Source organism: Sinocyclocheilus anshuiensis, unplaced genomic scaffold, assembly GCF_001515605.1.
Source record: "Sinocyclocheilus anshuiensis isolate Anshui unplaced genomic scaffold, SAMN03320099.WGS_v1.1 scaffold959, whole genome shotgun sequence".
Classification (NCBI taxonomy): Eukaryota; Metazoa; Chordata; class Actinopteri; order Cypriniformes; family Cyprinidae; genus Sinocyclocheilus; species Sinocyclocheilus anshuiensis.
The window spans coordinates 23,747-36,403 of record NW_015542406.1 but is presented as its reverse complement, the minus strand read 5'-3'; the positions used below and the strand labels follow the sequence as shown (position 1 = coordinate 36,403).

Genomic DNA, 12,657 nt, shown 5'->3' with positions numbered 1-12,657 from the left:
GGATTGCCTGAGGGAAGAAACTGTTCCTGTGTCTGGTCGTTCTGGTGCTCAGTGCTCTGTAGCATCGACCAGATGGCAACAGTTCAAAGAGGGAGTGTGCTGGATGTGAGGGGTTCAGAGTGATTTTTCCAGCCCTTTTGCTCACTCTGGAAGAGTACAGATCTTGGAGAGAAGGGAGGGTTGTACCAATGATTCGCTCAGCAGTCCGGACTACCCTCTGTAGTCTTCTGAGGTCAGATTTGGTAGCTGAGCTGAACCAGACAGTTATAGAAGTGCAGAGGATAGATTCAATGATAGCAGAGTAGAACTGTTTCAGCAGCTCCTGAGGCAGGTTTGTGGGACATGTGATGTGCTGTCTGTATTTTGGCAGTTCACGGGAGAGATTGGCTTTATTACAGTCCCCGAGAATGATTAAACCAGAGTCCGGGTGTTGTTATTCTGTCTCTGTGATCTGATCAGCGAGTTTCTGTAAAGCGGAGCTCACGTGCGCTTGCGGAGGAATGTAAATACATAGATTCATCCTGAATCCGCGCTGCCTGAGCTTCACGAGCGCGCCGGCTCGCTTCCCCCGTCTGCGCGTCCTGAAGTGCTTGATCAGCGCCGCTGCTCCCCCGACTACAATGTCCAGCAAAACATCAGAATAATCGAAAACCGGTGAAATATCGGGTGGTGTGTACTGCCGAATGTCCAGCAATTCGTCTCTGGTGAAACTGATTGCAGGGATATAGCTAAAGACAAGACAAACTAACAAAAACATAAAAACAACTGCAGAGCACGCCACGGAGGCAGCCATCATCGTCGGCGCCATCTCAGTAGCAGTTCATTCACATGAACGTATAAGCGTTAAAAACAAGAAAATGCCCTGGAGCTATCCAGCTGAAGATAAAAAAAACCCATCTAGTATTCTTGATGTTCAGACAACAAAACAGACAAAGACTTCAGAATGAGGCATTAGAATATACTAAACTCTTTGAAGCTGAGTTAAATTTAAGTCCCACTCATATAAACACTTTGGCTTGCAGACTATTTGCTTTGTTTTCGATGGCTAGGACTAAATGTGGTTGGCCTGTCTCTTTCACTCGTTTCAAACATAATTTTTTTCTCTAACATACCAAATGTTCTCAAAAACGGCATCAGGAAGGCACAAGTCACACAACATCTCCCTTTATGTGGACAGATATCCAGCTGCTAGAGGGCAGAGTAACTTTGGTGCCAGACCTATTGGAGTCTCCTCCTTTTGTCTAGCTATTTTATGGGATCCCAAACAGTCCCAGGCCAGGGGTTAATTAGGGAGGGATGGGTCTGTCTGTAGCCAATTACAGCTCTTTGTCACATTCCCTGACCTCTATTGCCTCTAAAGTCTAAGTGACTGAGTTTTAAACTACAGTGAAAGCTTAAGATCTACTTCATTAAATGGATATTTCACCCAAAAATGAAAATTCTGTCATCATTTATTTACCGTCATGTCATTCCAAACTTGTATGACTTGATGTTTTCTGTAAACAGAGATATTTTGAAATGATATTTTTTTTCCAATGATTTGGACCCCATTGCCTTTTATTGAGTGGACAAAAACAATTGCAAAATATCTTCTTTTATTTTTCACAGAAGAAAGAAAGACAAATTTTTCATTTTTGGATGAATTAGCCCATTAAAACGTCAGAACACCTAACTTGTGTAAAGATATATTGGAAAACAAAACAAAAAAACAAAACATAAAAATAAAACACAAAAGCAAAACAAAACATAAATAAATAAACCACAAAACTAAAAGAAAACACAAAACAAGAAAGAACTAAACAAAACACACACACACACACACACACACACACACACACACACACAAAAAGCAAAGCAATACAAAACAAAACAAAAAACAAACAAAAAAACTAAACCATAAACTATGCAAATATTTATTGCACAGTACCTAAATGGGAAGGTTCTGGCACCGAAATTGAGGCCAAAGAAAGTTTCTGTGCAATTTTCCGTAGCCAGGTAGATCAGAGTACCTTTTCTACTTCTAAGAACGTGAAGAAACGTGTGGCTTCTGTTCATAACTGTTAACACTGCGGTGCTATCACAGATCTTCCACTCCAGATTTTCCACTCAGTTAAACTCACGCAGATCCATAAGAAACACGCAGACACAAGCATCAACATATCTCTCCCTCTCACTTCTACAGATAAGCTCAAGAGCAAAAACAAAGAAACTCTTAGACAAAACAACCCAAATATTCATAGAATGATAAGATCATTTGTGAGACATGACTTAGTAGCACAGCCTAACCAATTACTGAGAGACAGAGAGAGAAAAAAACCTGAATCACTGAGGTAAAGGTAATTGAATGTCATTAATAAACATGAATTTATGCAACTGCACTCATTAGTTTTTGGTCAAATTGCTTCTATGCAGTTTGTTGTATCACAAACGTTATCTTCCAGCTGCTTTCTGGGTACTTTGATGTAATAATCAACATCTCTGTACCCAATTCTGTCACTTCACATGTGTGAATGTCTGTGCTAGCGGTCTGTGGCTAATTACAATATCAGACCATGTTTCCTAGAAGCAACCAGTGGGGTTCTTCCAGTGAGACTCGCCTGCTGTTTTTCAAGGAATTCAAGACCAATATGAAAGAAGAAAAATGGAGAACCTTGAGTGATTCATGATATTTTCTCTGATCTCATCTGGTATACACACTGCAATCAAGGACGGGGATCTAAAATAGCTTTTATTACATCTCGATGACTACTAGGTTAAAGAATCCACTGCACCTGGGAATAGGTATTCAGCACATAATGAGAAACTAAAGCTCTGCAGGCTGGAATCGGTTCAGGTCTTTATGAACCTGTAAATCTGAATGAGTGTTACTAAATAACTGAAGAGTTTTTATAGCGTATTTATAGCAATGACACATGGCCAAGTGTTAACTCAAACTGTGCAATTATTCACAGAATATGAATGATAAGGAATGAGAATTTATTGCAATGAGAGTTTTAAGGCTGAATTAATTTTAACAATGTGCTCAGTTCTAGTTTGACCTGCGTAAGAGCACGGCACATAAACCAAAATTTCAGTACTGTCACGAGGATAAAAATAAAATCAAGTCTGATTAAGCTCAAAGAAGCTTGAGACTATAATCAAATTCATTCAATTAACTCTACATTCTCATTCTGGTTTGAAACTTTATTTTCTTAGTAGGAGGATTTCCTGTGTCAATTAGATCTGATCCCTTAATTGTGTTAGAATAAAGCTGAAGGAGGACAAAATAATGTTAATAAAAGCTTATGCACTACCCTTTAAAAGGTCAGTGTGATTTTATTTCTAAAAGAAATCTCTTATTCCCAGCAAGGCTGCATTTATTTGATCAAATATTCAGTGAATATTAAAGTTAAATAATACTGTGAAATATTATTACAATTTAAAATAACAGTTTTATTTTAATATTTTTTTTAATGTAATTTATTTCCGCGATGAATTGATAGCTGCTGCATTTTTCAGCAACCATCACTCCAGTTTTCAGTCTCACATGATCCTTCAGATATCCCTTTAATATGTTGATTTGGTGATCAAGAAACTTTTTTGATTGTTATTATTTCTGATTAAGTTAAAAACATTTAAGCTGTTTAATATTTTTAATGAAATGTATTTTTCAGGATTTAAGTTCAAAAGAATAGCATTTATTTGAAATAAAAATGATCTATCTTTTGATTAATTTAATGCATCATTGCTGAATATAGGTATTAATTTATTTAAAAAAGAGAGTTCAGATGCAAAAGCCTCTAAGTACCGTCTGAACTTTTCATCTAAAATGAGCAGTTTTATCAGGCCCCTATGTTTAGGTTCAGTAAATTTGTTCTAATATGGCAATGTATAGGTCATTTTCTATGCAATTAAACTGAAATAACTAAACATAAATATAGGAGCCTGATAAAAATGCTCATTTTAGAAGAAAATTTCAGACGGCACTTAGAGGCTTTTGCATCTGAACTCTTAATATATAGTTTTGAAAAATCTTACTGACCCCAAACTTTTGAATGTGTATGTATATACGTTTCTGTTGATAGTCTCCTAATTACTATATCAGATCTCTCATCTGTAGAGCTGTGACAGTTCTGCAAGCCAAAAGCACAGATTGTTGCTGTGATTCCAGCTGGATCATTTCTGCTATTTTGATATGAAGCCGAAAACAATCAGCTGAATTTTATATTAATTTGGTGGGCTTGTTAAGTTGACTTCTAATCCAAATATGCAAATATTGGTTCAAGAAGCTGATAAAACCATGTTAAACTGTGAGACATTTTAGAGATGTTCTCTGAAATATACCAACAAAACAGTAAAGAAAACTGCATTCATCAAAGCATTGCATTATGCCATTAAAAGAAGTAATGTAAAAAATGTATTAAAAAAAAACATATATTTTTAAGAAATTAGACATAAACTAGATTTATAGTTAGACTAATGACAGTTAGACAATGCAAGGATGTCACTCTTACACCCTGGTTTCCCGTTTAACAAGCCACCAAAGGAACATCCAAGAACGCACTGCTTAGTCATGATTGAAACTATTTGTTTCCATATCAGCTGATGTCTCGGATGTGCATGGTTGTCTGGTTTTGTCATTAACTACATGTTTGCCACCGACTCTCTCTGTGCATAAGGAAAATAAATTACTCTGATACATACAAAGAATGGAGGCCATTGCAGATAACTGATAAAAGCAAAAACATCTTGATCAATAATCCATTTACCAGTCCAAATACCACAGGGAGTCTGATATTAAAGTCAATAAGTACAGTGATTTACGAAAGTCAGAATGAGATTGTCACAGTGTGCCCTCAGTGGTATTTAAAATATTAAATACCACTGTGGGCAAACTATGGCGATCTTATATTGACTTTCACAAGTGCAATAAAGAATTTGTCAGGATCTGCAGGGGTCTGGAATGTGTGAACTAAAAGCTCAGTGTTTAAGTGGACCTTCTTGCTTAAAAAAAATACCAAAAGAAGTGATTTAACTTCAGAAATTCCAGTTATCCAATATCCCATGCAGTGCCTTTCCTAAGCAGTGGAGCCTGAAAAGGTCACTTGTTGATCTGATTCCCAAATATGTTTCTAAACATGGCCCTTCTGGATCTGCACTTACATTACTACATTTATTTAATAAAAAAAAAAAACTATGTTGTGAAATATTATTACAATTTAAAATAACATAATAATGAATAATAATCATTACTCCAGTCTTTAGTGTCACATGATCCTTCAGAAACCATTCTAGTATGCTGATTTAAGGAACATTTATTATTATTAATGCTGAAAATAGTTGTGCTGCTTAATATTCTTTTTGTGGAAACCACGATACTTTTTTCAATGTGTTGTAATGAAATTAACTCATTTGTAAGGGAATTAATTATTATTGCTGACCGTGATTCAGCTTTACGGCTCTCAGATGGTTGAGAAGAGATGTTAGTTTCCAGGTGGAATGCGGAGATTCCCTCGTTCATTTGTGTGATGTTCGCAAATGCCTTACAGTGTCCTTGCTGAATGAAAGTGTAAATTTATTTTTAAAAATCTTACTGATCTCAAATAATTTAATTAATACAATTGAAAAAAAAACTGATTCTATTACTCCAGTTTAAAACCTAAAACTAACAGTTGTTAAAACCAGACAGGAACAGTTATCTCCTCATCTGACGATTTATAATACAGATCATACCTCCACCTCATCTGTTTTTGATTAAATCCTCATGTGGGCATCTCCTTTTCACACAACACTTCGCAAATGCCTAGAAAACATGTCTGCACACTCAAAGAAAGTGAAACTTAACCTGCTTGACAATAAACAATACAAACAGGATTAACAGGATTTTCAATTAAATTGCATCCAATTGCTTCTGTTGGAACTGACTAGAAGAGGCCTTTCATGGGCAGCACTGATGTGTGTTGTGACAGGTTTCTGAAGTGTCTACAGTGGACGTGAGGTAATGAGGACTTTTACGGGACACAATAGGGTCAGACAACCACTCTGCCTAGCAACAGTCACAGATTGAGGACCACTGTGCTCCATCGCTATAACTACCAGAGGTGTCGAGCCAGACAGAGGTTAACGGGTTACAGTTATCTGCTGTGCACATCTCCATGTTATCATTTACCTGAAGGGATAAAACTACAGGAAGGAAAGTAAAAAATATGGTTGTGCCATGCTGTGGTTATTTATTTATTCTTTTAAAAGATGAAGACCAGAGTCTGTAGAGTAACCCAACCAGATTCTATTTACAATTAATATGAAATATTACTTTACTGAAGGACACAAATCAATCTAATCCATATTGATGAATCCTTATAAGTGAGGTCAAAATGCAAACTGCCTGAAACGGATGGCCTGCATGGCAAGTACTTTTTTATGATTCGCATAGGCTACTTGTTGTTCTACAGAGAGATATTATCTTGTCAAAGGCGTTATCATGTCAAAAATTTATATGGCTTTGAATGGAAACTTCTTTCTAAATTGCTGCCAAAATGCTCACAAAAACGGCAGATTTTACATGCTCCTACAAAGACATTTGATCTTGGATCAACGAGTTAGTGTTAGAATGTATGGTTGCATTTTCTGAGAGGAACACAGGAAGTTCTCAAGACTGAAGAGTGAAATTAATCTTTGTCACAGTCACTCAGTCTCTAAAAAATAAGCCGATGTGGCTGTTTTTTTTATTTTTTTTTGCAAAGAGCCTAGGCCTGACGTATTCCTCAAAAGCAAATCAGATAAAAAATGCATTTATAAATTGTTAATCTAAAACAAATATCTCCTTTCTTTTTACTTACCTTTTTAATATATATATATATATATATATATATATTAGTATTATTTCTGTAGTAAGTACTTTTAAAAAGTTTGCTAAACTTCTCTTAAATTCTCTTAAGTTAAATTTTCTCTACTAGAACTCTATTGCATGCCTGCAAAATGTAGTAACTCATGCAAAACATGTAATTTATGCTTCAAAACCTAGTTATTGTGTCAGTACCTTAGCCAATGCCACCAAAATAAAGTGTTTGTCACTGTGTGAGCCACACTAGTCAAAATGTTTCGTTTATAAATGTTTTGTTATATGCAAATTTCATTTAATTTCATTTAATTTTGTGTTACTGTATATGCAAATTTCATTTTGTTATATGCAATTTCATTTCATATTAGTTATATTTTACATTTTTTTGTTGACAGACTGCTTTCTATACTATACAAGAATATATTTTCTGCCTCATTCTGTGATAAGAAGCCACATCAGATCACAAAAGGAAGTGATTTCAAACATTTGAATGATGTTGTGGAGTAAAAACACAGGGTTCATGTAACAGATGCTGCAAAAGATGCAAAACCGGAAAAAAAAAAAATGCAATACACAAAGTTCAATATTATATTGAAGAGTTGTGGAATCCCTACACCACACATTCTTACTTATCTTCTTACTGCTCTTCCACGATGAGCAACTGTAAATTTTCAATTTACAAGTAACACATTTCTACATATAAATGTACTGTATAAATATAAATGTATTTATACAGCAAAATTGTGATTCCAATTTCATTACAATGGCAAGTACGGTTACGGTTAACAGGCACGTGCACAGGTAGGGCTCAACCTGTGCAGAGCACATGCCCTTTTTGCCCTTACACTCCGAAGTGCCCTTTTTTTGGTGATGGTGTTTTTTTTTTTTATATCTTCAAAATATTGGATAAGAAAAAATGAGTAGTACAAAAATAAAACAACGCCAATATTACAAAATATAACATTAAAAAGTGTATAAATCACTCGTTTTTCTAAAGAAACATTGTCCAACAGCGACACTATGCAGGTAAAGTTACAGCAGGAGTCCGCTTCTCTCTCGCCTCCCCTGAGCCCATTGAGTTTTAACAGACCCCCTAAAGCGTGCTGTGGGTTTGGTGGGGTGTATATATATTAGGGCTGTCATCGTTAACGCATTAATGCATGCAATTAATTTTACAATCCTTAACGCGTTAAAATAATTTAACACAATTAACGCAAAATTACTAAAGCACAATTTCTATTCTAACCCTTTAACCCAATTTTGCTTCTCCGCAAGGTTTTCCATGCCTTTGAAACCCTAACAAACATTCCATGTCAGACATTTATGGAACATACACGTCTGACAGATTTTGATAAATGAATGGATCATTTTGCATGTGATGACTCACAAAATGAAAGAATGTTTAGAAGTTTTGAAGAGTTTGACAATTTCACTGTGAATCAACATGTCAGTTTTGATCAGCAAGCCATGTGAATTTAGTTATTGTGCAAATTGTAGAAAATTGTACTTACTCTTTTTTTGCACACATGTGCCAATTTGTCAAAACACATGCAATTTGCTTAAATCAAATCTAATGTGAACAAGAAACTAATTGTTTAGAACGTATTGTTTTGAGAAAAAAACTCTCACTCAAGAATAAAGCCAAAGAGATTGAGAAAAACTGCAAGATGCTCTAACACAGTTGTGAAGAAAGGTCATAATTTATTTAAACAATTCAATGTTGCTCTCAGTCTAGACAGAATCTATAATGGAAATATCCCCTGACATGCAGAGCTGGGTGTGTGATCACAGTAGCATGATGAGTTTGAGGTGTGTGTGTTTGTTTGTGTTGAAGGGGGTCTATGCACATGTGAAGAGTCCACGTGAGCTAGATTCCAGACAGTACAAAGCACGTGAGGGACCAAATCAAATCAAACCTGAGGATGATTGACTCACTCACCAGCCCATAATAAGAAAGGTTGAAGCTGGTTTGATGGGGTTTCTTTACATAAGCCACCACAGACCCACAGACCTTCAATAATTTCTGCCCTAATCCATTGACCAGCCTCGGCAGCCCCTTACTCTGCAAGAGAAAATATACTATATGTGTACTATATGTGTACAAGCATCTTCATATGAGTGTATTAGGAAGATTAAACAAACAAACAATCCAACATTTTTCTTATGCTTTTATGGAGGTCTGTGTACTTACAGAATGGTTTCTTGCCAGGACCGCTAGCAACAAGTGTTGCGTAATATTGCTTAAATCTCACATTTATGCAATATTTAAGCAAATTTCACAGGCAAAAAAGGTCTATTGTCTATTGTGAATAGTGTAGTGATGTATGAAGCACAGCTCACACATAAGACACATTCACACAAATCAGCTTTCTTTTGGTCAACACAACGAATTTGAGTCAACAACTTGAACACAATTTTGCCAGTAAACTTTCGAAGAACAGAGGAAACTTGGACCACACCTTAAGATTCAACAGTATATCGTACTGTACACTGTATGAACAAATTCATACAGTAGATCAAATTGGGAAATTTCTAAAAGTATATCACAAAACAAAACTAAATAAAACAAAAAATTGTATAAGTTTAATGGGAGGTATGAATGTTATATAATGTTATTACTATAATGGTATAATGGTATAATACCATATAATGGTATTTCTGCATCGAAAAATGGCAGTGAAACCTTTTCACTCACACTTTTCAGTGAACACAAATAATTATAAATAAAAAAAAAATTTTTTTTTTTTTTTTTTTTAAGCTTAAGGGACATAAATAGAGTTTTCAAGTTAAATTTTTAAGAACTAACGTGAAACCTAAAAGGCCAATAGTTTGAGCTGATATAAGTGGTAATTATTTACATCTGTCTTAAATGACCAGATTTAGTGATGCTAAAAAAAATCTCACTAACCTCTAGCTGCTCAAACTCATTACTGGTCATCTCCTTCAGAGAATTGTGCTGTTGTGCATCTTTCAGAAACAGTGCCACAGAGCTCGGCAGACCCAGTATTACACTTCCTATGGTCTTCACAGTCCTCATGGTATATTCAACCTTACAAAAGACAAAATCAACTTTTGCAAATTTTATATTTACTGTTTTAATTTTGTTTTTGTACAGGCGATACGTTTTGTGCATGCAATATATATACAAAGTTCTGGCATGAAACTCTAGATGGCGCAGTCCGATAGGTCTAACTCAATCTGACATTATAATGACATCATTATCACATGTTACAGCTGATTGGTTCTCTCTTATATGGGTAGCCAATGAGCTCGCTGCTCAACATTCAAATATATGACTAGTGCTTGCTGTAGCAGTTGCAGTGTGCTTCAAAAACCCTCCACCTTCCCCAGCTCCACCTGTATATACAGTATATATATATATATATATATACACACACACACACACACACACACACACACTTTTTTAAAGAATCTGATACATTATTTTTTAGCAAGGACACATTTAAATTTATCAAAAGTAACAGTATTTTTTTATTTCAAATAAATTTTGTTCTTTTGAACTCTATTTTTAAAATAATCCTAAAAAAAAAAAATCACGGTTTCCACAAATATTATTAAGCAGTACAACCAACAGAACAAACATTGATAATAATAATGTTTCTTGTGCACTAAATCAGCATAAGACTTTCTGACTGACCCCAAACGTTTGAACAGTACTGTAGACAACACAGACATTGTTTAAACTGTTACCATAAAATCTTTCATATCTGAGCAAACTGAGCAGAAAAGGCTGCATAATAAGAATATGTCCCAGATATAATTTCCACAGATCATAATCTAGGACGTCACTCAAATTTCCCTCTAGACCCAGAAACATTTTAAATGCTCATTCACAGTGACCCAACAAACACCAACATTTCTACAGTGCAAAAATGGCTATTGGTGTTGGATATGAATTGAAAAATACAGCAATAACTTGTCCTTATAAACGCCAACATGGTGAACACACTGATATAGAAAAACTCACTAGAAGTTGGTATTGGTTAGGCAGGATGAACCAGACATCAGGGAGTAAATGTTAATTGTTGCAAAATATTAATGGCACATTAGAGACTAATTTAGCAACATAGGAAAGACAATAGCAGCATGACACTGACTCTTTGACTTTTGTACAGACCATTTCTTTACAATCTCAGTTTAAACTTAACTGTTGGCAATGTTTTATTACACAAGTCACATGGCCTTTCAGCCAGTAGCCACTATTTGAACAGTGCTCATCATTATGTCAACTATGTGCTTTGTACTGTTATAGAGGTTGACATGCTTCTTATTTGTCAGTATAATTTCTGATATTTTTTGTGTTTTTTATTTATTATTTATTTTTTTCTCTTAACTCTTTTTGCAGACTCCCTAGCCTCCCCTTGTGTTGCACTTGGGGTCTTCGGACCCCAGTTTGAAAATCCCTGGCTTGATCAGTCCTTACAACGGTGTTTATAACTGTCAGTTTGATAACATTGCTACAGCATGGCAAAAAGGTGAATGCATGTGTTGGGTCATGTGCTGAGTTGGGCTCTCTGTTTGGGTCTGCTGGCTTGGCAGGGTGTGGAATCATAGTAATTTGGTGTACTAATTGAGCGAGAGGTATGCGCAACAGCGGTTTCCAAAATGAAGGAGACGTACAACACAGATGGGCCTTAATTTGATGTGGGCTCTATGAAGAGTTCAACATAATTACATAACCTAACACTTCAAAAAAGAACATGTGCTCAACGCTGAAGCCACATTTTGTTCTTGGAAGGACAAACTAACACTTGAATGCTGTTTGCTACTTACCAGGGGACTCACGCCAGGGATCTGTGTGACCAGTCCCTGACCTTGACCTTTGGAGCGCTGGAGTTGTGCAGCTGTCTTCTCAAACGCCCGTCTGCAGATGGTGTCGGCCAGTGCTCCCAGCCTGCTGAAGCTGGGCTTTGGGCCAGAGGCTCCAACATCAGGCGCCTGCTCTCCCATACTCCCATCATCCTCTGCAAAATAGACATCTTATGTGACGACATAAAGAGTGGAAGGGAGGACTTCTAACTGCTTTCATGCTCTCTTATAGTGGTCCAAACACTCATCTTATTCACTCACTCTCTGTGACAAAACGATGACTGTGAAAGGGTCACAGAGTGGTTAAAATGACTTTATGCAATGAAAAAAAAAAACAGTGGAATTAAAAGATGATAATGAAATGGACAGGCAGAATATGGAAAAGGCCATTAAAATGTATTACAGTTTTTCTCGATTGCTAACACACTATAACGGATTCATTTGGCCCAATTTTCCAAACCATTCATACAGTTCTCGAAACAAAGACACGTTTCTCAAAACTTTTAACACATTTCACCTGTTTGCACACACGTTCCAATTTGCTCAGTGTTTTCTGCAAAACTACACAAAAATGCCATCATTTTGCACAGGTTTAACCATGTTCTCATTTAGAAAACACAAACACACAATATAATTAACTCAAGCATCAAAAAATGAACTCAAACAGCACACATTTATCCCTGTGTGAACATTAAGTAGCAAAACTGATGACACACATGTCAGAACCTCAGGATGATATGAACAAGAGCACAGCTGATTATGTGTTTTGGAAAATGAATCCTGGTAGTGGGAGACAAAGAGGAATTGGAGGGGAAAATAAAAACGAAGGGGGTGGGGTCCAATTTAATTTGTTCTTGATGAAATACAAAGCACTATAGTTGAGCATGTTCTTCTGCATGGACTGACCGTGAGGGAAGTTGGTCTACAGGATCATCTGCAAGGTTTCAATACTACTTACACATACAATATAATTACAGTACATAGTAGCAGTACTTCAGATGAGAGAA

At 36.0% G+C, this 12,657-nt stretch overlaps 1 protein-coding gene across 1 annotated transcript in view; it reads right to left on the bottom strand.

Annotated features, from left to right (window-relative positions):
* plin1 (perilipin 1) overlaps positions 1–12,657 on the bottom strand; it is a 24,271-nt gene that overhangs the window by 1,759 nt on the left and 9,855 nt on the right. The window contains exon 5 of the mRNA XM_016492267.1: positions 11,615–11,805. Coding sequence (XP_016347753.1) covers positions 11,615–11,805 — 191 coding nt within the window. The remainder of the gene's footprint in view (positions 1–11,614; positions 11,806–12,657) is intronic.